Consider the following 27655-nt stretch of genomic DNA (forward strand, 5'->3'; position numbering starts at 1 on the left):
AGATAAAGTTGAGAGGTCTGAAAAGTTACCTGCCAAGTGGGATGCTCTTATTTACATATGTGATTTACATATCTAATTGATTAATATTGTTTTGACTTCAATATTGACTTGGAATGACAGGAGTGTATTAGTGTCAGATTCTTCATACATCAGTCAGGATTTTGATTTTACAAACTTGGGAGTTAAAGAATTAGACTAAAATATTTTGCATCTAGCCAACGATTCAATTTTTTTAAACCATTTGTTGCTTAAAAGTCTATAAAATGTCTTGAATTCTGGCTGACTTGATTTTTAATTTTATTGCAGGCAAAACTTTAACAGAACAAACAATCCTGGTTTCCAGAAGAAGGTGCAATTTGGAAACGAGAATACGAAGCTTGAATTGAGGAAAGTTCCTCCAGAACTTAACAATATCAGCAAACTTAACGAGCACTTCAGCAAATTTGGAAACTTAGTCAATTTACAGGTAAAAGCCACAAAATTCAGTGTTCTGTGATCACTTCTTGTATTAAAGGGATTCACAAATGGGAAGAAAGTAAGTGTGGGCTCTTTTTTTTTTTGCTGCTTTATAATTAATGAAGGCCTGAAAGCTTTTGCATTTTTTGCTGCCTATTTTTTTACTTTCAAATTATTATTAATATAAAGTCTTGTCTTTTGTTTTTGATGGAAATCTTGAAAGTTCACAGATCTAAAATGAGAGCTTCCTCAGTCCTTAAATGAAGGTTTCAGGGGTTTATGTTTTAACTGAGGCCTGGTCCACACTAACCCCCCACTTCGGACTAAGGTACGCAAATTCAGCTACATTAATAACGTAGCTGAATTCGAAGTACCTTAGTCTGAACTTACCGTGGGTCCAGACGCGGCAGGCAGGCTCCCCCGTCGACTCCGCGTACTCCTCTCGCTGAGCTGGAATACCGGCGTCGACGGCAAGCACTTCCGGGATCGATCCGGGATCGATTTATCGCGTCTAGACAAGACGCGATAAATCGATCCCAGAAGATCGATCGCTTACATCCGGACCAGGAAGTAAGTATAGACATACCCTAAGATCTTCCCCACAGCTATTTTGTCTGGCACTTACGATAAATAATTTAAAACTCTTAAAACCAATCTGACCAAACATTTCTTTCCGTCCTCAACTGTTCAAGTTTCATACATGTCATAATCCAGCTATTTTCCCAACCTTCCACAGTTATTCAGGATAAACAGGGAGTATACAAGACCTGGATTTCTCAACTTCCATAATTAAGTTATGGTTTCTTCTTGACATTGGCACGTACAGAGGACTGGTAGACTTTTTAACCAACCATGTTTAAAAATTGAAAATTGAAAATGGAGTGTAGCTATGTGATGAATATTCAAGTACTGTCACATCAATTGCTGCTTAGAAATATACATGTGAAGTATCAATCTTAACTTTGCTCTTGTACCCAATCTCAAAAACTAGATCAGAGATGCTTACTGTTGCCCTCCATCATGTTTGACTGCACATCCAATGCATGGTACACAGACCATCCTCCAGTTAACCTGAGTTGCCAGATGTTTATATGTACAGACACTCCCTTTCCCCAACTTCACATTGTGAAGAGACCACAACATACTGTATCTTTTTATATACTAGTACCATTTAGAAAAAATATTTTGCATGCACCTGTCTGCTATGAGGACAGCCTAGTCTACCCTCTCCATCCTCCCTATACATACAGGAAACTCCACTATAACATGCAGCTGCCTTTACCCTAACTCTCTCTTCCTTAAATCTTATACATCAGAGTACCATAGTTTAAGCAAGTAGTATGATTCAGCAAGATTAATAACCAAAGTCTTTCTGGCTGCCCATGTTACTCCTGAAGGCTTTGGCTTTTATTCTTCAAGGTGTGCAAAATGTATTTATTACTAAGAACTAAAATCAAACTGGTCTTATCTAGCCAGACATCAAAACCAGGTAAAGAGATTGAGTTTCCACATAATTCCTTTAGTGACTGTATATAGAATCTTCCTTACTCTGAGGTAACCTCCCCTCAGCCTTCCCAGTGGCAACGCTTTGTTTTGTACATTTATTTAAAACTGTGTGAAATATTAGGGTATTTGACCATTTAGCAACCTTCTCTCAGTTTTGTTCAGTTTTTTTTAAACAATCTTTGGTATGCATACATTTACTTCAGCTTTCAGGTAAAGTTGCTTCTTGACATTAAGGATGTTTATCTGTTGATTTCCTTGTGGCTTTCAAAACATTGGGCCGGAGTAGAGTTCCGAACTTCTGCAATGTCCACATCTCTCCTTGGTCTGCAGTATGTAGGAGCTCTGAATAGTTGCTGGGTCCCCACACTTCTCCTTTCCATGTGGCGCTTAGAAACTCTTATGTACATGCTTTACTGGCTTTGTCTGGCATCTGGAAGCTTGTACAGTTCTTCAGGTTTTCTCAGGAGCCTGAATTCCACCATCATTACAAGGATTCCACTTCTCCTTGCCCTGTATAGTATTTATAAAATATAGCTAGGCTTAATGCACATCATTATGCTGGACAAGGCAGACTTTAAAACTATTTTTTTTGTTAAAATTGGCCTATGCATTACATTTTAACTATGTTTAGTTGTATAATTTTTTTCCAAATAAGCTGTTTTTAGCTAGACAGCAAAAACTTCTAACATTTCAAAATGTAACTTTAAACTAACTAATGTAAATTGTTTGACCTATTAATTGCTTTCTTATTTCAGTGACTTAGACTTATAAAATCTCCTATGCCTAGTGGCACATAAGGCAACCCAGTATTCCCCCTCTTGTCTGTCCAGCGCAAGATGTTTGATTCCTTAGTAAGTTGTCTCCATGATGGCAGCATCATTTCTGATTTGTCCTATATTAGTCATTCTTTGTCCTGCATGCTCTCTTTTCCCTCCAGGTGGAATCCAATGTAAGACTTACTTTGTATTTCTGCCACAGGGTAGCCTGATGACATGGCCAAGCCACCATAGCTGTCTAATTATTGAGAAGGCAGCCTACTGACATATGCAGCACAGCACTTCCACTTTGGTTTCACAGTCTCTCTGATAAATTCCCAAGATTCTTCTTAAATAAAGCTGGTGGAATATATTCAGCTTTCTGTTGTGTACTTTCACTATCTGCCATGTTTTTGAGGCGTACTGTAGTGTCAAAAGGACAGTAACTTTGTACAATACCATTTTAATGTGTAGATGTGTTGTCTTACTCTCCAGATGTTTGACTGACGAGAAAATGATCCACTACTTTACCAGTTCTTGCCTTCACTTCTTTAGTGAGCTGGCCATTAGCAGATATTGTACTTCCAAGATAGACAAAAGTCATCAACTCTTCTCCATCAGTCACGCATCCACCAGCATTGACAGTGTTCTCTGTTATCTCCGTGGTCGTGGTCTTGGTCTTCTGCATACTGAATGAAGTCCCACTTTAGCAGCTTCTGCTTTTATGCTCATTAACCATTCTTTTTATTCCATACAAGTTTGTATCCAATATGACTATATAATCTGTAAAACCTGAGTCTTGCAGCTTATCTCTCATCCAAACAATACCAGTGTCCTTGGCAGCAGCTGTTGCTCTTTTCATCACAAAGTCTATGACAGTGCACAGGAGAAACAGGGATAGTATGCAACCTTGCTATCAGTAACAAATTTAAACCATTCTGTCTCCATTTATCACACAAAGCTTTTACCAAATTAATGATCTTTGCTGGAATTCCATAGTGTCGCAGTATCCTCTAGAGGGCTTTTCTGTGGACATCAAATGCTTTAGTAAAACCAAAGTTTAAAATCTTCTGGTATTCTAAGTCTTTCTCAATAGCTCTTCTCAAGGTGAAAATCTGGTCTGAACTCAACCTACCAGATTGAAATCTAGCCTGTCCCTGAGTACTTTTCAACAGCAGTTTTCATCCTATTCAAAATGGTAGTGCAGAACAGTTCTTCGGATGCTGATAGGACTGTCACCTCTCCACAGTTATCACAAATAAGCTAGTCCCCCTTTTAAAGGATTTTATAGATGACATATCTTCTCCAGTCTTCAGGACAGATCTCCTTTTCCCAAACTATTCTATACAACCTATACATGTAATTCACCATAATTTTCTCACCTGCTTTTAACATTTAATCATTTATCTTATCATAACCTGATGTTTTACCACTCTTCAGCTCGTTTATGACCTCAGTTACTTCCTCAAAGGCAATTACTTCTAGTGATATAAGTAAGTCTGCTATTTCTTCACTTCTCTGAGGGTACGTCTTCACTACCTGCTGGATCGGCGGGTAGCAATCGATCTATCGGGGATCCATTTATCACGTCTCGTCTAGACGCGATAAATTGTTCCCCGAACGTGCTCCCCATCGACTCCGGAACTCCACCAGAGCGAGAGGCGGAAGTGGAGTTGACGGGGGAGCCGCGGCCGTCGATCCTGCACTGTGAGGACCCGAGGTAATTCGATCTAAGCTACGTCGACTTCAGCTACGCTATTCTCGTAGCTGAAGTTGCGTATCTTAGATCAATTCCTTTCTCCCCCCCCCCCCCCCCCTGTAGACCAGCCCTGAGTGTGTTAGTGGTTCTACCTGGGTGGGCACAACCTGGAAATATTCCATTCATTGGGTTCACAATCCTTCCTCTCCAAATAAAATTGTACCATCTCGAGCTTTCATGATACCACAACAGTTTGAGAATTGTGATGTTGGTTGTTTAGCTATTAGAAAAAGATTTTTAGAATACCCTGCCTTGTACACCACCTTGGCTTCTTTTGCTTCATTTTCCATCCATTTTCTTTTCTGTTCTGGCTGATCTTTTAACTTTCTTGTCTTCGTCTGCATGCTCTTATTGCAGGATAGCTCTTTTACTGCTGTCTCATTTGTGTTGAATTCTCTTATTTAGTTCTTTCATCTCTTAAACTAGCCTCCATGTGTGTGTTTGTAGCCATTCTGCTTTCTTCGATCTTCTCATGTCCACTGTAGTCGTGGCTGCATCCACGCTTGATTCTTTGAAAATTTGCCTGTATAGTTTTCCACACACAGTTTTCTGATTATAAACATAATTATGAAGCTGTTACTGAGTAAACTCTATTATGCCAGAAGAGGGAATAATTTCTCTCAGCTGTTTGGAAGATATAGGATTTTTTGCTAAGTGTCTGCTCACTGTTTATGTACACTGTGACCAATATACTAGTTTACTTTTATATTGCGATGTTGTGTATATATCTTGGGCATTACTAAGCTATATATACCGTAGAAACTTGGAATATTTCAATTCAGTGTGCTGGATATTTCAATTTAAAATACAAAAAAGCAATCTTGGGAGGCATGATGGTGGTGAAATTTTAATAATACGTTGGGAAGATACTAACAAAATTTCTCTTAGGCTTGATTTGTTGCACATAGATTTGTAATTGACTGAAAAGAGTGCAGGCTTGTTATCTTTGGGTGTTCACGCATGCAAATATATATACAAAAAACACATTAAATCAGAGTGCTGATGTATATGAACCCCATACTATTGTGTCCCATAAGCTTAGTTTGTACTTTTAAAAAATATATATATATATATATTTTTTTCAATAGCAAGAAGCACTAATTTTCAGTAAGGACTATTTGTATATAAAGGTGGCTGGTTTAAAACTGTTGTGTTTTAATTTACAGGTATATAAGTGATCTCATATCTTTTCTTTGTCTCCCTATTTTTAATAACAGCCAAACTGATGTCTGAAAACTGTAATATTAAAAATAAATCTTTTACGTTTAAAGTCACGAATACCAAATACCTAACTGCATTTAAATTGGAAGCTTTTGAGTTCCTGAAAATAGTGGTTTAATGGTTATATTGAATGACATGTCAGTTTGAGTATGTGTTGTAGGAACTGCTGTGTAAGTTTGACTTTTCAATATGAAATCTTAGGTTGCCTATCATGGTGATCCAGAAGGTGCCCTTATCCAGTTTGCCACCCACGAAGAAGCAAAGAAAGCTATATCAAGCACAGAAGCAGTATTAAATAATCGTTTTATTAAAGTCTATTGGCATCGAGAAGGCAGTGCTCCACAAATGTCAGCTACCATGCAGAAGGTAAAGGAGTTAAGTCTGTGTACTGGAATTTTATCTAACTGTTGTTAAAATTGGTCATTGTAATTAAATTACTGGCATGTAGACAAGACAGTTTAATAGTATAAATTTTAAAAGAAAAATAACTAATACTAGTTGTAACTGATTTTATTCAGAAGTTTTATAATAGAGCCTTGCTTTTGTGTCTCAGGCATAAGGTTCAAGAGCGGATTAGCAAAATATGAATTAAGGCTCACATGATGGTTTTACCCAAGTACTATTATGTGACTTGTGGAATATTCCAGTCCATGTCATTTCTGTTCTTCTGAGATAAAGCAGGGATCTAAACTAGTGTCTGCTCTGCTAAATGACATACCGTATATAGTCGATCATAAGCCGGTTCGTTGATAAGCTGACCCCCCCCAAGATGGATAAGTAAAAATGGAGAATTTTTATAACCCGTTCATAAGCCGACCCTATAATTCAGGGGGCAGCAAACTTTGTCTCCTGGGCTATCAGGATAAACTGCTGGTGGGCCGAGATGGTTTGTTTACTTCGAGCGTCCACAGGCACGGAGGTAAACCTAAGTAAACAAAGTGTCCCGGCGCTCCAGCTGCTTACCCTGACGGGTTGGGACAGCAACTGGTGGGGAAATCTTTTGAGGGGGAGAAGCTGGGAGTCAGGGCAGTAACCCCTGGGACCCCCACACTCTCCCCATCCCATCCCTTCCCACCTTATCTGGGGAGGGCCAGGAGAGGATGTCTCTGGCCCGGCTGGAGCTGTTCTGGCAGCGCAGCCGCAGCCTGCTCCGGTGGGCCAGACCGGGCGGCGCGGCCGCAGCCTGCCAGCACCAGAGCTGCAGCTGCTTTGGAGGCTGGGGGAAGAGCAGTGTGGCCAGAAGTGGAGACTCTGGCCCCGCCTCTTCCCTTCTGGCTGTGCTGCCTCTCCTTGCTCCCTCTGTTGGGGGGAGGGGCTGTGTCCCACCTCTCCCTCTCTATACCCGTTCATAAGCCGACCCCCTTCTCTGGTGCTTCCCTTTTTTACTAAAAAAATTCAGCTTATGAATGAGTATATACGGTAATTGTTTTTAGGTGACAGCCTTTTTCTTGTAGCAAAACATGAGAAAGGTGGTCGATTTATGCATCTTGTTTTTACGGGAGAATATCTCTGTTCTGCTAAACACCCCCAAAAGGCCCTGTTTTCCCTGCCTCCTTTCGTGATGTACGTGCTCACTCCCGTAGGAAAGTGTGGTGGAATGTACTTCTGTACCGAGGTGCTCCTGTAGGAATATAGGAGTGTACACTCTCCTCTGTAGGAAGGGAGTACATCAGAGGTGTGCTTTTAGAGAGCATGGGATTTGGAGGGAAGTGATGGGGGGATAGTTCCCTTTTTATGGACCCCCTGAGTTCCACAGGTATGGGGAGAACTCAAAGTGAGACTTAGGATTCTCCTTAGTGATAACTCACAAGCCTTGTTAGGTTGTTAATCACCAGGTGAGCCAATGTTTGCCTTGATTGGAGGCCTGATAAGCCTAATAAGGATTCTACTAAGCCTTGCAGATTGGGGATGGAGTGTCTGCCAACTAGCCCCTCCTAAGTGGTTATCTGGTCTCAGAAGCTCCCCTCCAACCTGAGATTTTTGTACTCTTTAATCTGGACCTCAGGCCCATGAACATCTATATCTTCTGTTTATCTGAATTAATATCTGGTCTTATCTGCAATTTGTATGAGAACAAATATTCACTTTTACAAAATTTAGTTTTTTATCAAGGTTTCTGATGCCTCTGGATTCTGTGGTAATTTTGTCTGTAACTGTGTGGTCCACAATTTTTTCCATGTATGAAAAAGGCAGTTTTGAATTAAAAATAAGTGGTTTGTTTTTCAATGACCTGTTGTCTTGTAAATTGTCCTGGCAGCAGCTCCTGTCCCACTCAGCCTCCTGTGCCCACAGGGAGAAATTCTACTGATGATAAAGATGGTTTTCATTACGGCTCTGCTAAGTAATTCTTATCAAATGCCTGTGAGCATGCTCGGAAGCGTTTTTCAGTCTTCTACAACTTGAATATTTTTTTTATTTTTTTTGCCAAACCAAGCAGAGATAATAGTTGTCAGTTAGGATGGTGTTCGTCACGTGTTTCAAATACCAGCTCGTTGTGCTGCAGCCTAGTTCAAAAAAGTTTTACTAGACTTGCTTGTGCAAGGGGAAGTCCCCCCCCCCCCCCCACCTTTTACCCTTCTGTAATCTAAACAGCCGAGTGATGAAAATTGGTATATAAATACCAAGGTCATTATCAAAACTGCAGAGATCTGTCATTGCAGGTGTGTTTTCCCTGTCTTTTAGCAAATAAACAATTGAAGTAGAAGAGGATAATCTAACTTCATGAGAGGCACAAGAAGTATGGCTCTTACTGTTTTTTCAATGTCACTTGCCAGTTTTAACAGATCAAAGTTAAGAAAATTGTATTCAAAATGATTAGTGGTGAATAGAAATGCAGCTATTAACAACAGAGAAATAAAACCTAAAAACAGCAGAAAGGATAGGACTCTACATTTTAGGCAGTGGGCAGGGACATCATCCTTCAGTGTGAATAGCTCTGAGATACATTGAAATAAACTATTCTGAAATACAGAATAAAAGTGCATACATTATCCCAAATATGTATGTTAAAAGAAAAATATCTTTATAAAATCAGCACACTTCATGGAGAACAGTTTAAAAAAAGTGTAGAGGGGATTCCTTGAAGGAGATACCCCACCCTAGTGACTTCTAGTAGCAAATATCCCAAACTGCCAGTATGAGGCACTAGATGGGGAGGGCTCTGAGTTGCTACAGTGAATTCTCTTCCAGGTGTGTGCCTGGTGGATCTTGCCCACGTGCTCAGGATCTAACTCAGGGACCGGCAACCTTTGGCCCGCGGCCCGCCAGGGTAAGCACCCTAGCGGGCTGGGCTGGTTTGTTTACCTGCCACGTCTGCAGGTTCGGCCGATCGCGGCTCCCACTGGCCGCAGTTCACCATCCCAGACCAATGGGGGCTGCGGGAAGCGGCGCGGGCCAAGGAATGTGCTGGGGGGTAGGGATAGCTCAGTGGTTTGAGCATTGGCCTGCTAAACCCAGGGTTGTGAGTTCAATCCTTGAGGGTGCCATTTAGGGATTTGGGGCAAAAATCTGTCTGGGGATTGGTCCTGCTTTCAGCAGGAGGTTGGACTAGATGACCTCCTGAAGTCCCTTTCAACCCTGATATTCTATGATTCTATGCTTCTTTTGGTAGCAAGGATAAAATTTTATAATGGTAGAAAGGAAATATTATAAATTTAAAAGGAGACAGTAAACAGCTTCATTGTACCTTTATTGGTCTACATAGGCAGCAACCTATTGTTAGTATGTTAGTGTCTTTGATTTAAACATTTTTTTCTTCTTTTGAAGGTAATACAGCCTTTAGTTCAGCAACCCAGTTTACCAGTAGTGAAGCAGTCGGTCAAAGAGCGATTAGGTCCTGTACCTGCAAGTAATATTGAGCCCGCAGAGGCTCAGAGTGCCAGTACAGAAGTTGCTCAGGTATGTATAGCTTGCCTAGAGAAATGTCTGTGATAAGTAGTTTAAAATAGTAATATCTTTCCTCATGATATGTTTGTAATGTTTTCATAGCTCAAAAATGTATGCATAGAGATAATGTAGTTGTAGAGGACACCATATAAAAATATGCATTTATCACATGAATGTATCTGTCATTTTGTACGAGTAATATTTTTGGAGAGTCTTTCTAAATCTAATGATATTTGGCTAGTTCTATTGTTTGGGTTTGCAACACTGCAGAGGAATAGTTCCTAGCTTTTCAATTAAATTTTCAAAAAATTTGAAAACATTTCTATCCATGTTAAATCTTTAATAAAGAAACTAGTTTTTTCAGCATTTTGAAATTAGCTTTTATTTTTTTGATAAAAGCCTAGCTATCTCTCTTGCCTGAGAGTTGCGACATAGTGGTTGGTATGGCGGTGCCTCTGAATTCATTTTGAAGATCAATTTTTAGATGCCGAATACCTAATTTTTGTTTTATGTTGCTATGTTGGACAGAGTAAATCTTGTCACCGTTCTGGGGCATGGATTGAATTTATCGAGCTATTTCTACCTTTCCATTGCTAAAGCACTCAGGCACATCATGAAAAATCATGTTTCACAGAATAATAAAACAATAATATAAAGATTTCTCAACAGAATAATTTGCATATTATCAGGAAAGAAAACCACCTCTATTAAAATAGGTTAACCAAAAGCTTGACCAAATAAAGCTTTAACCTTTAAATGTCTAATGTTTTGGAGCAAACATAGGTCATCCAATTGATATCCTTTTATTTTGTTGCATATAATCTTGTTCTGATTGTACAAATATTTTCTTAATATTTGCATTATATTGTGAAACAGCTAATACTTGCACAGTGTAGCATTTGTTAAGAATTATCACTTTAAACTCTTTTGCTTCAATAGTCACTCATTTATTTTAGGTGGCAAAATATGTGTTAGAAATCAAGATAAATAGGAAACCAAATGTACTTGTCCAGTCCATCTCCTAAATGTCAGTTCACTGCAGTAAAAGCTGTGGAAACTATTGAGTCCCCTTTCTTGGAATTCATTGTGCCTTCGTAGAGCCCTGTTGACTTGCAGGGTTGGAGCCAAATTTTGCATGAGCAAAATTTTAAACACATTAGTAAGGCTATGTCTACACTCTACAAGTATGGTTTAGGATGACCTTACTGTGTTGCACGGGACATGAAATTTTTCACAGCCCTGAGCGACATAGTTAGCCTGATCTAATTTTCAAGTGTTGAGCAGGTCTAGGACAGCTACTTTCTCATTAAATAAGAGAACAGTCTCTAGCAAGTATTCTCATTTTGTACCACATACATGGTACTCATACCTGTGCAGGTTGGGAAAGGATGGGGCATCTAAATGTAAGCACTTCGTTCCCTAATTTGAGTGATAATGCAGAATATTCTTAGCGCAGAAAGAGCTTTCCTAATGAAGATGGGCTATTAGTGTTGCCAACTTCCTTCAGTAACCATTATCTTTGATTTTAACTGTCTCCTCCTTCTGAAGTCACATACTTAGATTCTTGATGATGATGGTTGTCAGTAATTGCTCCTATTGAACCTGCATTGAAAATGGTCTGAGGCGCTATCCTGCGATGGGTTTTGTCCTGTCTACCTTCACAGTTAGACTGTTTGGAGCACTGTTTCAGGGGACCAGTCATTAAGAAGTGGCAGAGATAGGTCAGATCCTAGTTCATATGGTGCTTAACTTGTCTGCAGAAGCAGTTAGAATCTTCACCTGCCAAAAATCAACAGATCTAATAGATGTTTCAGGCTTTTGACAGCTCTGCCAGCTCACCAGCAGCATTACGAACAGATGGTCAGCTTGTGGTTTGGAAATGTTTCCAAGAATTTTATGTAACTCCTTAATACAAGGAGGCAAAGCACCATAGTACACACTATGATTCCTAAGAGATTTCAAGATGAATTTCTACCTTTAAATACTCTTCAGGTATTGGATCATGTCTATAAGTAGACATTTTCAGCATCGGACAATTACTTTAACCCTCTGGGAACTCCAAAAGAGGAAGAAAACCTTAGTTTAGAATTCACAAAATGCGTAAGTCCTGAAAGTGCCTCTTTGCAATTGATATCTGGAAACTTCAGCTTATAATGTTCTATCTTTAGCAGGGTTTCATTTTAAATTGTGATTTATTTGTAAGTGCCTACAGAGATACTCCTTGGTCTGCTAGTGTGAAACATACTTTTTCAACAATAAGGCCCCCGATGCTACAGTTGGATGTGTTTGGGCAGATCCTCATGTCATGTCAATTCAATTTTGGAATCAGTGCCTATCTTACCAGACAGCTCTTATATTCAAGCATCTGATACCATAAATTTGTTAGTCTCTAAGGTGCCACAAATACTCCTGTTCTTTTTACTTAAAATCTGGTAATTTTTAGATCTTAAAAATAATCCTCCAGACTTTGCTGAACCCTTTTGTTATAGTCTGCATTCAGCATTGTACAGTTAAAACTTTAGTACTTAGTTATAATCTTATACAATTACACAGGATTAGAAAAGAATTAATTTTTTCTTCTTGTTGTTAGAATGTGACTAAATTATCTGTGAAAGATAGGCTGGGTTTTGTGTCAAAACTTCATGCTTCAGCAACAGAGAAGGTAAGAAAATGCATGTTGTATTATTCCTTCTGCTCACATTTGTGTATCAGCTGTATCCTTGATACAAAATTAATTTTGTTTGAACTTTGCCCTTATCATAAACATCTAATTGAAACACAATTAACTGCCAAAAATAGTCTCAGAGAAAGTATACAGCAAGTATACTTTGCTTAATGAATGGTTAAATTGCAGTTGGAATAAAATGCAATGGGGCATGTACTACTGTTTCACATTTTGAACTTCAGATATTGGGTTGTATGCTTTCTACCACCAAAAATTTGTCTGAACTGAAACGCTTTTAGAGGATCTATTCTAGAGCCATTAACATTAGCACGTTACTTGGTTGAACTTTAATTGCAAATACATTTTAAGTAATATTTAAGTAGTTTAGCTGGTCTCTCCTTTATTGTTAAATGGCTGCTGATTAATCTTTGTTTGTGTGCGTCATGGCAGTAGTAGCCAGAAACTTCAGGAGATAAGACTGGATTTAAGGCGAATATCAACATTTTTTTTCTTTCATTGGTTTCCTGCCTGTTTATGAAGCAGACTGTCCCGAAGGCATTTGTAGAAGTACAGTTTGGAGGAGTTTGGAATTTTTTGTAATTTGTTAAAGCGGCATTTCAGCTCATCTCTAATTGGCCCACTAAGGCACTTCTTATGGGCTTTTACAATTGACATTGATAATAACACTTTGAATTTTTTCTACTCTCAATACATCCACTCTAGAAAATACTCTTCTAGTGGAAGGAGTAGAAGTAATAGTAGAATAAAGTTGTAAAGCCCTTTTTGTGATACATTTCAATTGTAAATCCCTCTTTGTAAGGGATTCATTCTAATTCATTTCTTTCTGCTGTTTCCTTCCTGTCACTTTTTTCTCTTGGTATCATTTTTTTATGGAGTACATGGCTGACCAGTGGATTCACCAGCAATCTGCATGCAGCTTTTAATTTTAACTTTCTCCTAAGTTATATTGAAGCTATTTAAATGCCCATTATAGAAATGCAGTGGCCTCCTAATGAGGCAAGTAATGTCATACCTTCATTTTTGTGGTATTTATTTAAACATGGATGTGACAATTCCAAAGTAGCCTAACTGGCTAAAGCAGATAGTTGATGTAATGCTGCATTTTTGTTTATCATTTAACTCCAAGCTACTCCGAACATGTTTGTTACTTTAATTTTGATATGGTAATGAATTATAATCAAAGAAGGCAAAAGGTGTCTATATTGTAGAAAAGCCAATGCATTTTGAAGCACTCTTGCTGAAAAAAATCTAAAAACTGACATAATAAAATGATTTCCTCTTATAGGTATTGTCCACGTCTACTGGCTTGACAAAAACTGTATACAATCCTGCTGCTTTGAAGGCAGCACAGAAATCTTTGCCTGTTGTTTCCACTTCCATTCTAGATTCCAATGAAGCACAGAAGAAAAAACAGGTAAAGTAAATATGCTTCTTTATAAAACGGGCATAGTACATTTAGGAGTTCTGTATTTGATAGAGACAGTGTCAACATATTTCCTCAGAACAGCATAGATGGAACAAGTTAATCAAATTACCCTCACTAATAACAGTGTAGTTGGTGTTGAAAGGACAAAAAAATGCTTTCAGAATTTGTTCCCACTGTTTACTTTTTTCAGTATATTTTCTAGCAATATAAGTATATGATTGACTTAAGATCCTAGAGGAACTCAAAATCTGAAGCATCTTTCATGGAAATAGAATCTCCAGTTTGAGACATAAATTGTCTCTTGGATAACTGTGAGAAGGGAGTACAGAGCAACCCTAACTTTATCTTCCAAACCGTTTAGAACTGACCTGCGTTTTTGCTACATTCTGGATTCTTAGTGACCAAGTATATTCTCAACAGAAAACTGTCCTGCTGTTCATCCTACAATTTCTTGACTGCACTTCGATCCAGAATCTTTTTTATTTTTAAGTCAAACTGAATTTTGAGGTCCTCATAATTTTACTTTGAGATTATGGAAAATAAAGCAAAAAAGCATGCTAATTTCTGAATGGGTCAGACCATCTCAGCTAAAGTTAGGCTTAAAAAATGCTTTCGGTTCCTGTAGTTAACTTTTCTAATTTATGTCAACTAAATATAGAATAAATGTTCTTCTTCAAGTGGTTGCTCATGTCCATTCAGCTTAGGTGTGTGTGCTCACCACGTGCACTGGTGCCGGAAGTTTTTTCCCTCAGCAGTATGCATAGGGGACCAGCTCCGGCACCCCCTGGAGTGGCGCGCACATGCTGCGGTATACAGTGTGCTGCCGGCTCCCCCCCACCCTCAGTTCCTTCTTGCCACCACTGACAGTGCTGGAACTGTTGCTGTTTCAGCTAGTGCTGTTGCTTTCTTGTTCGTATTATAGTGTGTATAGTTTTCTGTTAGTGTTAGTAAATCCCTTAGCTATAGTTAGGGACTTCGTAGGTCCTGAACGGGACTTTGCCTCGGGATGGGACATGCCCCGGTCCCCAGGCTTTAAGCCCTGTGATTGCTGCAAGAGACCCATTCCCGTTATTGATTGACCTAGCAGCTGTCCGTGTTGCTTGGGCGAAGGGCACATTAATGAATAGTGCAAGATTTGGAAGTCCTTCAAGCCAAGGACTAAGAAGGAGCGCGATATTCATTTAATAATGCTCGTTATGGAGTCGGGCCTCACCCTGGTACCGGAGCAACACTCCGACTCAGCGCCGAGCACTGAGACTTCGGTACACTGGCCAGCACCGGTCCTCATCTGTGGCTCCGACCAAGAAGCCCAAGAAGACGGTGCGAGGTTGGTCTCTAGCTTCCCGCAAGGGAAAGAATAAGACTGCGTGCGAGCAAGGTCCTGCGCTGGGCAACTCTTCACCCCCGTCGGTATCTTGGGCCCAAGCTCTGGTTGAGCGGAGTAGCCCAGCCTGCTCCCCGCCGGCCACCCCGGATAGTGGCAGAGGCCTCAGCCAGCTCCAGGTACCATCCATACCGGAGGCCCTGCAGGCGGCGCAGGAGATCAAGTACCTCCTGGTGCCGCGCACACCGGCTCCTGTGGTTCCCAGTCACGGGGTAAACCCGCATTTGGACCACCACAGTCCCCACCTCAGCGGCACCGTTACATGTCACGGGGGACGTCACGCCAGTGCTTGCCCTCCCATAGCCGCCATGCCTCTGACCGTGAAAGGACCTTGGGCACGGGCAGAGAGGCTCGAGGCAGCTCGCCGGTGATTGGGTGCAGACCTCTGGAGGCACACTCCCCCGGCAGGAGTACCAGTCCTGGCACCCTGTATCTCTGCGACCATGGTACCGCTTCAGGGACCCGTCGAGGGATCGACGCTTCCATTTTTCGGACCGTCACCGATCCCCTAGAAGGGCGTCACCATGTGCGGGCGCTTCCCGGCACCGGGCCCATTGCAACTCCCGATACCGCTCCTCATCGTGGTACGGTTCGTCAAGTGCGAGACAGATCGCCGGCTCCAGGCCGTCGCAGATCCATTGAGGGAGACAGACCCATTATAGCCTCGTCAGGCGACGACGAGGAAGATGCCGGTGCTGTAGGGTCCTCCACAACCATTGGTTGCCCAGTGGCTTGTTCCCCTGTTCCCTTTGGACCTGAAGGGTCCCCTTGCGCTCGAGGCTTCGTGCACCAGAGGAGGGCAGGAGATAGAGGCAGCTGGTCTCGGATATGGAGTGGGCGGCTTGGAAAGGCTGGGTGAACCCTCAAGGGTTCCATGAGTACCATGGCGCCAGCCACTGGGCCTGAGCCCATGGGGCCGGTTTTGGTGCCGACAATGTAGCCAGTATCGCTGATACCAGAGCTTGTCCCGCCGTCAGGGAACCTCGCTCCAAACCAGGGCTGGATCCTGAGTGGTCGCTCCCAGGAAACCAGGACAGAGCAGAATGGTGGCTCTGCCCTGACTGATGCCGGTCACTCCGCCTGGAGTCCAATCTGGAATGGGGTCTTGGGGACCGGTGGCGCTAAAGCGCACCAGGAACTGTTGAAGAGGGTCGCTATCAACCTGGGCCTTCAGGCAGAGGAGTTAAAGGAGCCCTTGGACTCTTTCTTCGATGTCCTCTGCTCCACAGCACCAGCCAGGGTGGCTTTGCCCCTTCATGAAGGAGTCTCGAAGATCACCAATGTCCTGTGGCAAACTCCTTCCTCCCTGCCCCCCATTTCCAAGAGGGCTGAGTGCAAGTACTTTTTGCCATCCAAAGGCCACAAGTACCTGTACACCCTCCCTGCTCCCAACTCCCTAGTGGTAGAGGCGGTTAACCACAGGGAGCGACACGCTGAACCTGAGGCTACGACTTTAACATGTGGCAAGCCATGGCCAAGTTCGAGGGCTCCCTTCCTGAGGCTTCTAGGAAGGAGTTCCGGGCTATTTTGGAGGAGGGCATAACTGCGGCCAGGGCAACGATCCAGGCAGTGTCAGATGCGGTGGACACTGCTGCCCGAACCATGGCCTTGGCCTTTGCTATGCGCCGAACATCCTGGCTGCTCCTCTATGGCTTATCCACGGAGGCTCAGCAGTCGATGCAAGACCTTCCCTTCGATGGGCAAGCCCTATTTGCGGAACAGACGGACAATAAGCTCCATGGCCTCAAGGATTACTGCACAACCCTTAAAACGTTGGGCCTATATGTTCCCGGCCCTGCCCACAAGCAGTTCAAGCCACAGCAGCCTCAGGGCCAGGGAAGCCACCCTCGCCAGGAGCCTCCTCATAAGAAATCCAAAGGCTACAAGTGGCGGCCTAGCCACCAGCCTTCGTAGGCTTCTCAGTCGAGCTCTACTTGCAATAAGCAGGTGGGCAAGCGTCCCCTACTGGACTGTTCCCAGGATCCTTCCTCCCCTATTTTTGCCAACTGCCTTTCTCCTTTCCTTCCTGCGTGGGCATCTATAACATCAGACCGATGGATCCTCAGTACAGTGGTGCGGGGTTACACCCTTCAGTTGCTTCCTTCCCACCCCCTCTCCCGGTCCCTCCTTAGGAATCCTTCTCACGAGAGTCTCCTCGCGCAGGAGATAGAGGGGTTACTGCAGCTAGGTGCAGTGGAGGTCATTCCTCCAGAGTACAGGAACAAGGGGTTCTATTCCTGCTACTTTTACGACCTATCCTGGATCTGCGAGACTTAAACCACTTCCTAGCAAAGTTGAAGTTCCACATGGTCTCCCTGGTCTCCATCATTATCTCCCTGGATCCGGAAGGCTGGTACGCTGCCCTCGATCTGAAAGATGCGTATTCTCACATCACCATCTTCAAGGGACACACACGCTTCCTCCAGTTTACTGTAGGTCCAAACCACTATCAGTTTGCGGTTCTCCCGTTTGGCCTAGCGACAGCACTGCAGGTATTTACCAAGTGCATGTTGGTGGTGGCTGCTTACCTCAGATGTTGGGGTGTCCAGATTTACCCGTACCTTGATGACTGGCTAGTCAAAGGCAGCTCCAGGTCCAAAGAGATGTCACGATGCTGTTAGCCACTTGCAGTCGCCTCAGCCTGTTGGTAAACGCCAAAAAACCCATGTTAGTTCTGGTACAGAGGATAGAGTTAATCAAAGTGGTGCTCGACTTGACCTACGGCAGGGCGTTCCTGCCACTGGAGAGATTCAGGGCATTGACGGACCTCGTCGCGGAAGTCTCAGTGTTTCCCCTGACCACAGCCAGGGTTTGCCTGCACCTCCTAGGTCACGTGGCAGCATGTACATATGCAGTGCGCCACGCCAGGCTCCAGATGTGACCCCTGCAGCAATGGCTGGCAACAATCTACTCCCAGTCCAGGGACCACCTGGAAAGGTTGTTACCATCCCCGCAACGGTGCTTACCTCGCTGGGATGGTGGACCAACCCCAGGAAAGTCCTGGAAGGAGTTCCCTTCGTCAGCACTCCTCACTCAGTGGAGTTGGTTTCGGACGCCTCGGATCTCGGCTGGGGGGCGGAGGGGGAGGGCACCTCAGCACTCTCCAGACCCAGGGTATGTGATCCCCAGAGGAAATGATGCTACACATAAACGTCAAAGAGCTCAGGGCAGCGCACAGTCTTCCTACCTCACCTGTCAGGCAGAGTGGTCAGAGTCTTGACGGAGATCACAGCTTCAATGTTCTACATCAACAGACAAGGGGGAGCACGATCCTCGGCCCTCTGCCAAGTGGCACTCCGTCTCTGCGACTTCTGCATCGACCATGGAATCCACCTAGAAGTGTGTCACCTTCCGGGTGCCAAGAACACGCTAGCAAATCACCTAAGCAGGGACTTCTCCTCTCATCCAAGTGGGTGCTCCACCCAGAGGTAGCTGGCATGATCTTTCAGAGGTGGGGAACTCCCCAAGTGGATTTGATCGCCACTAGGCAGAACAGGAGTTCCACAGGTTTTGCTCCAGACAGGGTCTGGGCAAGGGCTCCCTCTCTGATGCCTTCCTCTCCAGGGTGGTGTCTACTTTCCACATGAGTCAGGACATCTTCCTTCCGGTCTTCTGCCCCAAGCCCCATGAGACTAGTGAAGAGAGGCGCCTTCACACTTTGGACGTAAGCAGGACCCTGGCTTTCTACCTAGATTGGACAAAGCCTTTCCATAAGTCGACTCAGCTTTTCATTTCTACAGCTGATAGGATGAAGGGTCTCCCGGTTTCCACACAGAGGATTTCTAATTGGATCACCTCTTGCATTTGGACTTGCTATGAGTTGGCGGGAGTCCCTCCACTACCGATCGTCAGAGCCCACTCAACCAGAGTGCAGGCATCCTTGGCGACCATCCTGGCACACTTCCCGATCCAGGACATCTGTCACACTGCGACATGGTCTTCGGTGCACACATTCACAGGCCGTTATGCCATCACTCAGCAGGCCATCACTCAGCAGGCCAGGATTCGGCAGAGCTGTGTTGCAATCTACATGTCCGTGAACTCTTACCCACCTCCATGGGGTACTGCTTGAGAATCACCTAAGTTGAATGGACATGAGCAAGCACTCAAGGAAAAGACAGTTACATTTTTCTGTAAGTGGTGTTCTTTGAGATGTGTTGCTCATGTACATTCCACAGCCCGCCCTCTTTCCCCACTGTCGGAATTTCTGGCAAGAAGGAACTGAGTGGGAGGAACCGATGCGCCCTACGTACAACAGCATGTGTGCGCCACTCCAGGTGGCGCCAGAGCCGGTTCCCTACGGATACTGCTGAGGGAAAAAACTTCCGGCACCAGTGCATGTGGCGAGTGTACACACCTAAGTTGAATGGACATGAGCAACACATCTCGAAGAACTCCAGTTACGGAAAAAGGTGACTGTCTTTTTTCAGTTCATGATAAATTAGTTTAATCCATCCAATTTAGGTTCGTAAAAAAGCATTGAGGATGACATAACTTTTGTATAGACGGTTTAAGTTAATAAACACTAGCTATAGAGATCTTCAAATTTAACACATACGCCTTTGTAACTGTATGTCACCTGTAATATGGGGTCAGATTTTCAAGTAGCCTCTGATATTGGGTCTCCAACATTATACAGCTATAACCTGGCTTTTCAGAAGGCCTGAGCACCTGTAGCTTCCAGTGACTTCAGACTTCTTGAATAAGTCTTAAAGATAAAGAGAAGCAAGAAGTTTTGCCCTGTTGCTGGTTCACTTTTTCTGCTGCTCTTTACTGTCTGAAAAGATGTATATTTATTACAATACAAAAACTGTGAGAAATTCAAGGCTTGTTGGGACTGATGTCAAATGTAGCTCCCCTCTCCTCCTCCTGTCTTCCTTTTAGTTTTCCCCATCTCCCTTTCCTCTCCTCATTCCCCTGTGTTTATAATCCTCTATGGACTACAGCCACTGGAGAACAGGATCACACACTATAGCAAATCAATTATTCTGAGCAGGCAGAAGTCAGGTTGGTGTTTGGGAGGAGAGAGACACAAACGTAGCTTAGTATTAATATTAGTGTTTGGTAGCTGTCGACATATTTGCATTCTGTATAAGGTAATTCACCTTGCAGTCTGAGCCCAGCTGTTGGCTGGCTTGGAAATGCTGACTCAGAAATGCAGGTAGATTTTTATGTTCCTTCTTCCCCCTCAACAACTATGTTTGTATAAAATCCCTAAGCTCTTCTTGAAAATATGCTGAATCATGAGCTTTTGCTCCCATTCTGTGCCTGAGAGCAGGAAGTGATTGCTGTCTTTCCAGCAGCAGCAGGAGAAGCTGAATAGAAGCTCTGGCATCTCTTCTGCTCCCTCCTCCAAGTACAGTATTTTAGAAATATAGTAATACAATTCTGCAATGGACAAATTTACATTTCATACTTCTATATTCACAAATATGTGGCAAGATTCCACTTTTAAAACTTTGAGTTATGTTTCTTATAAGTTATACTAGCCAATCATAATAAGGTTACTTTCCAGGTAGCAAGCTTTTGGTGATATCAAAGTTTTTTTAAAAACTTCCTATGAACTTTTGATTTTTGTGGCCTGAGACTGTACTATGAAATATAGCTAATCTATTGTAGGACTCAGCATATGGTTGCTTCTAGGATACTTCCTTTACATATCTGAACTTTTGCAATAAAATCATGGTTGCATTATAAAGAATACCAAAATTCCTCTGGTAATGTGGTAATAAAATAGACTGCTTTTCACACTGGAGTAGTGATCTGTAAAATGGTTACCCTAGTCCTAGGTAAGTGATAACAAAGTTTGAAGCTTTCCTGGCATCTATTTAACTAAGTCTGGTTATCAGATTTATCACTAACCCTGATGTTTGATGATACATCCCTAAGGATAGCTTTGATTAACCCTCTTTTTGTACATCAGGTGAGCTTATTTCTATTACTAGAATTTATTTTTGTCAGAATTTCTTTTTGTAATCACTTACTACAGTAGGCAAACTGATTATTCTAGTTTATTCAGTGACAGAAAATTCTCTTGACGAATTCTTGATTCCAAAAATCTTAGGAACTTTCTGTAATTTACTTTTATTCCCCTAGGAAACACTAAGACTTCAACAAGATGTGAGAAAGAAAAAACAGGAGATCTTAGAAAAGCACATTGAAACACAAAAGGTAAAATATTTAGATGCTCCCTGATTGGAGCTTTCTGCAGAGATAATAAAAGTAACAGTTGACATTATGAGTTGTAAAATCATTTTAATAGTTTTTGTCATAATCATAAATTTCAATTATTGGTGTGTAAATATATAATACCACCTAGGTTTTAGTGCTTTTCATCCATAAATCTCAGCGCAAAAGAGGTCAGTATCACACAGTGTTCTGACTGCTGGTTCTCGTGCTTACCTCATTAGACAGTGTGGGATTCTTTTATCTCTAAGATTTTTGTTAGTGGGGGCCAGTGTTTGAGCTGCCCGTGTTTTCCCTATCATGCACTGCTGATCCCTCAATCTCTAGAACCATCTAACCAGTTCCTTCTTGATTGTGTTCAGCAAAGGAGTCACATGTGGACTTCCAGCTGTTGCTGCTTCTGACCATCTTGCCAGCCTTGTTCTCTAGGTATCTTGTTCCTGGTGTCCTTCCTTGCAGTCAGCTCTGTAAAAAAAGAGAGGAAGAAATGCTGTTGTGCTTTTATTGATACTCTGGTTTACTTGTTTTTGAAGTGCCAAGTCTGTCTGCTCTTTTTTGGGGGGTGGGGGGGTGGGAGGGAGTGAGGGGAGTGTCTCCAGAATTGTTTTGGCATTTTGTTTCAGTTGCTCAGTATATTGGAGTTCTGTATTCTGTATGCTACGTTTTTCTTGTTGGCACTTCCATGTTTCTTAGTGCCTTGGCGTATTTTTGTTGCTGCTGCTTTTTGTTGGTACTCAAGTGCTCTGGCACTGCTCCTCAGCACTTTGGCACATTTTTCTAATGGTGTATTCTTTGTTCAAGAAGGATCATTTCCTTTGCTTCCTTCCTTCAGCTTTGAAAATTTTAGGATAGTGGTTCCAAGATATGTGCTTGGGGCAAAAAATTCTAATACAGTTTAACCTGATTGCTGCATCTTTTACCTCACAATTGATCATGACATGCAAGGATGTCAAGTATGCCTGGAAACTTCACCCAGAGCAGTCTACTTTTGTACAGGTCCCATCAAATACCCCCTACAGGCACTCACGGGAAACATAAATTCAGCCAGTGCCAGGCTTGGAATGCTTTAAAATGAAAGCCTGAGTACAGTCATTTTTGCTGAGCCCTGGGTCTTGGTGTTGACACTTCCTGCATCATCACACTTCCCCATGTGATCATTTTCCATTGCTGTTGGGAAGGCTGAAAGGGAGTCTATTTGTAAACCAGGAGTACATCTTTTTTTTTTTTTTTTTTTTTTTTAAAGCTGTATATTCTGCAGACTAGACACTAGTGATCAAATTAAACTTGTTTTTATCTAAAATAGTTGTTTTCAAACACAGAATCAGTAGATACAAACATGAGCTCTTGAGGTTAAAATTGAAGGTGGTAGAAACTGGCATGTTCATTATAGATAGAACCTTGATCTACAGGAAAACTGAGGTAATAGGATATAAAATCTAAACCCCGACATTCATCAGTGATGCGCATGGCACTACATAGAAACAGACTTAACCCTTGTCTTCAGTATGAAAAAATGGTGTGTTCTTAACTTGAGTTAGCTAACTCAAGTTACAATCCTGGTAAAAATGTAAGCAGTTCATAAGCAGGTTGAGTTAGATTAGTCTTCCCCATAGTCTTTAACTTGACCTACTATCTCATTTGTAAACTACAAACTGTCTTGTCTTCACTAGGATTTTAACTTGAGTTAGATAACTTAAGTTAAGAAAACACCTATTTTTGTACTAATGGCATGGCCAAAGACAGTTCCTGCCCCTAAGAGTTGTTGAGATGAGCTGTCAAGGCTGAATCCCCACTCTGTCACTCCGAGTGCAGAAGTGGGGGCCCACAAAGATTTTAAAAATTAATACTTGCCACTCCAGGCTTGTATTACACTCCCAAGGTTACAGCTTTTCTCTGACCTTGGCTTGGTAAACGCTGCCACCACCCAAATGCAAAAAAAACCCTTTGAACCCAGGAAGGAGCACTTGGGAACTTCTCCCTGTGGGTACCCTCAAGCCCTTTCACACACACACCCCTCCGGGGAAGAGCTGAGAAAGAAAACAAAGGAAATTAGCTGTGGCTATCAGCTAATCAAACAACATGCACAAACAACATGCACAAACTTCTTAGAACAGAGGTTCTCAAACTGTGGTCCATGGACGACCAGTGGTCCGCGAGCTCCATTCCGGTGGTCCGCAGATAGTTCCCTCTAAGGTGTGTGTCTGGGTGGCCGCACACAAGAGAATGAAGGCCACCCACCTAATTAGTGGATCCGTGCAGGCGTGGCTCCTCTAATTAGGTGCTTGGACCCTGGAGAAAGACGCATATGTAAGGTGAGGTGGTAGCCTTTGGGGGAATAGAGGGTAGGTGGGAGGAGGCAGTGGGGTAAGAAGGGGTGGTGGGGGAGTTTGGGATGTGCAGGGCTGCAGCGGCCAGAGAAAGAGGTGACTTTCCCCAGCTCCAGGGCTGCGGCTGCTGGGGAGAGATGGCCCTTCTTCCCAGCCTCAGCTCTGTGGTTGCTGTGGCGGGGGAGAGACCCCACTCCTTCCCAGCGCCAGCTCGGGGGCTGCCGTGGCGGGGGAGAGAGGGCACATCCATCGTATTAGAAAGGTAAAACTACTGATATGAAAATGAGTTGTGTGCTTTTATTTGTAGAACAAAAAAAGTTGTTTATTTTTTTTATATATAGCGCTTTTATGCAAAGTGCTTTACAATAGTTAGCTAATGGTACAAACAACATTTGGAAAGATCATTAAGTGGTCCACTGAGACCCTCAGCAATTTTCAAGTGGTCCGTGGGAAAAAAAAGTTTGAGAACTACTGTCTTAGAACACCAAAAATCCAATCCAATGACTCTTTTGGTCAGGTGCCCACTTTTTTTTCTTTACCTGGGGGACTTTTTAACCCCTTACAGGTAAAGCAAGTGGAGAACAGCTACCAAGAGGGATTTTACAGCTAACTGGCTGGCTGGGTGTCCATCAAAGGGAGCTATACCCCCCACTTTATTTATCACAGAGCACAAGAAAAGATACATAGAACAGTCAGGGGTAGAAGGTGAAAGGCAAAGTCATAATTTAGGTGGGGTAGAATGCCTGAAAAACTTGCTGGTATGTTGAACTCTGTTGCAGAATTTGAATTCCCTCTTAATAAGATTCTCATTAATCATTACAAAAAGTAATAGTTAAATATACCCATTTACCTAAATATAAACTATATAAACAACCATGTTGATCTTGAAAGCCAAGTCTGTTTTCTCTGTTATAGCATTTTAATCAACATATCTAGAAAAACCCACAATTACATCTAGAATATTAGATACATTAATCCTCCCAACTATAATAAAACTGTTTTAAATTGGACAGATGCTGATTTCAAAGTTGGAGAAGAACAAACCCATGATGAAGTCAGAAGACAAAGCAGAAATAATGAAAACACTGGAGACTTTGACTAATAGCATTACCAAGTTAAAGGATGAATTAAAAGGTGTCTCTTCTGGAGGTGCTCCTCTGAAAAGCTTGAAAACTAAGGCTCAGGTACTCAATTTCTGTTTGTTTGTTTTTTAATAAGTTATATAATTGCATCATGTGCTGATGCCACTCAGCTAAAAAAAATCCCACCACTTTGAGTCTACCAGTAAGAAAGATTATTTTATTTGTTTCCCTCACTTTAAAGGGATGCTATCAATTTAAAATCCAGGTAGCTGTCTGAAATTGTTTTTTACCTTGTATTGTTACTTGTATACCTAAATTTAGTACATAATCTGAAATATATCAGAAGAAAAATATTTTTCACTTTTTTTCCCTTTTCTCTTACCTTTGACAGCACTTAGTTAGTTTCACTGCTTCTCCTGAATAGTCAGTCATGTTCTCCTTTTCATTGTGGGTCTTTCAAGCAGCAATGGGGGGGATGAATATTTTTTTAAACAAAAGGAAACTCACTGTAAGGGTTGGATTTAGAATAAGAAACAAATAACTACTTAAACTCACTAGATTTAAGTTGGTGTCCCTTCATGTTTTGATTGTGTTATACAGTGCTATCAACTAAATTGTCATTTGGGTGGGCCATTATAGTACTGCATTGATCTCTCACTGTGAACTTGTCCCATATGCCATACTTTTTAGGTTGGAGACAATGTCAGTGTATTTATTGTCAGTCTTTTTAATTCACTGGTCATAATGAGGTTTTCGCTGGGAGAGAATTTTCTCTTCGGTCGTTTCTCTTTTTGCTGCTACAGAAGGCTAATTACTCCCTTTGGTTGTTTCCAGAGTTAGACTTGATCTGTAAACCTTTGCTTTCTGACCCAATTACATGACCTTTTTATGACCCTGATATTTTGTTGTCTCTAGGACGATCTTCAGTCCCAGATTAGAGTGAATGAACAATTTTAAAAGCCCTGGAAAAGTAACAATATTAAGGAATTAAAATGATCCTCTAAACATGTCATTCTAAACAAATAAATCACACATTTTCTGTTCTACCCTACTAACAGACACAAAAACATACAGGAAAAAAAACCAGGGAAGGTTTTTAAAAAAAAAAATACTTTGGTGTAGTGCAGAGTGTTTTACCAGATACTTCTCTGGAAGACCACAGCCAGTCTTTATCTGTCCCAGTTTGTTCAGAATGCCAGTCCTTTGGAATGTTTTTCTCCCTTCTAAAGTTTTAGTTTTGGGATGCTACTCCAAAGACTTCATGACTTCACCTCAGACTGGATTCTAAGAAGGGTCATCAGCTTTAAATTTGCAGTCATATTTGTGAAAATACAAGGCAGCCTTACTTAATAGGCAGATGACAATGAAAAATAGTAACTATAAAATAATAATTGGGACTGGCAGTTGGACTTATGCTTCTGTGTGACTACTTCCAAAACACATCTTAGTTCTCACCCGGAGTTCTTTCTATTAAACTCCCTGAGACTGCTATATTAAGAAAAGGATTAATTTGGTGGCGCTAGTTCTTGGATAGAAATTGTAGAACAGGGTTTTCCTAATCTTTTTGGAGCTGATGACCCCTTTCAGATCAAGAAATGTTTTATGACCTCTCTCCCCCAAAACCTCCTACCCCAACCATAGGATGAACTTTTTCATACCAGAAATAACTGAGGTTTTGGAAAGTGATCTCAGTTATGGAGATAAATTACAAGAATATTTGTCCGATTGAATTGTGTTGCTGATGAAAGATGTTCAATGAAGTTGAATTGCAGAAATAGTCTTAAATATTTTTGGTTAGATGGTTGATACCAGCACTTTTGGGGAATTTCTTTTTGTTACTGCAGCTGAAAAACAGTTTGACTAAAGCTTTAGAAAACAGCCAAAATCTACGGAATTCCTGGCTAGAACATCTCCTGTAATATTATAATGTACTACACTATAATATAATAACTATATACTATAATATAAAATCTTGTAATATTATAATATATTATAGTATATTATAATATTCTGACCGTTCTCCTGTAATCCTATTACAGGAGAACTGTCAGTTTGTCTTGTACTGATTCAGTGAGTTCTGCAAGTAGTTAAGAAGCTAGTCCTACAAGTAGGTCTGAAATAAGATTGGATACTGAATTATCAGTTTCTGATAGTGCTTGACTGGCTCCTCATTTTCCTTGAAGACTGAAACAAGATGAAGCAGCTCAAGAGGACTTATTTCCAAGTTTTTTGCTGAATGTTTTTACTCTGTTTTGCATGGACAGAACATTCATATTCCACACCTGAAGCGAGTAGTTCAGTTTGTTAGGTGCCCAAAGATGTCTGCAAGGTAGGTTAAGCTTTGTCACACAAGACAATTATTGAAGACGTTTGCAAGGAGAGACTGCATCTTGAAGGAAAACATGCACTTCCACTCTTCTCTCAGAGAGAAAAGTTAGCAGTCTGCCTTGCAAGAATGTTGTAATGTGAACAAGGTGGTAGAAGAAACCTGTGTTATCAGAGCAATTGGAGGCGGGGGAAGGGGGAACCAGCATTCATTGTGTAGCCTTAGGTGAAGTTCACTACTTTGACAGCTTCATGAAGGTCTCGGCCACAGGTTTTCAGGCATTTTTTGAACAATTAAAGCTTGGTAGTGTATGAAGTCCTGAAAGCATAATGCATTGCATATATGTGACCAGGCCATTAGTTTTACTTGTTCTTGCCCTGGTGCAATCTAAGCAGATTACAATACACTGCTCCCATTGAATGTGGAAATCTTTGTCTCCTGATATGTCGAGTAATCATTTTCTTCTTGAGGGAGTTGCACGGCTTTACAAAAGAATCTTCAATAGAAGCATCAGCAATATACCTAAGAAACTTCAGAAGTTATGAAACACCAGAGTTTCTGACTAAGGAATTTGAATTGCTAAATAATCACTTTTCATGAGTTTTGAAAGCAGTTGTTTTCGGACATCCACAGCCATGTTGCTGATACACCTGCAA

General features: G+C 41.9%; 1 protein-coding gene across 1 annotated transcript in view; it reads left to right on the forward strand.

Moving 5' to 3' along the window:
• The window catches only part of RBM26 (RNA binding motif protein 26), a 92808-nt gene that overhangs the window by 26546 nt on the left and 38607 nt on the right, over positions 1-27655 (forward strand). Inside the window, exons 11-17 of the mRNA XM_065399715.1 lie at positions 307-466; positions 5899-6063; positions 9463-9594; positions 12173-12244; positions 13554-13682; positions 21175-21249; positions 24605-24775. Of these exons, the coding sequence (XP_065255787.1) occupies positions 307-466; positions 5899-6063; positions 9463-9594; positions 12173-12244; positions 13554-13682; positions 21175-21249; positions 24605-24775 (904 nt within the window). The remainder of the gene's footprint in view (positions 1-306; positions 467-5898; positions 6064-9462; positions 9595-12172; positions 12245-13553; positions 13683-21174; positions 21250-24604; positions 24776-27655) is intronic.

This window comes from Emys orbicularis, chromosome 1, assembly GCF_028017835.1.
Source record: "Emys orbicularis isolate rEmyOrb1 chromosome 1, rEmyOrb1.hap1, whole genome shotgun sequence".
Classification (NCBI taxonomy): domain Eukaryota; kingdom Metazoa; phylum Chordata; order Testudines; family Emydidae; genus Emys; species Emys orbicularis.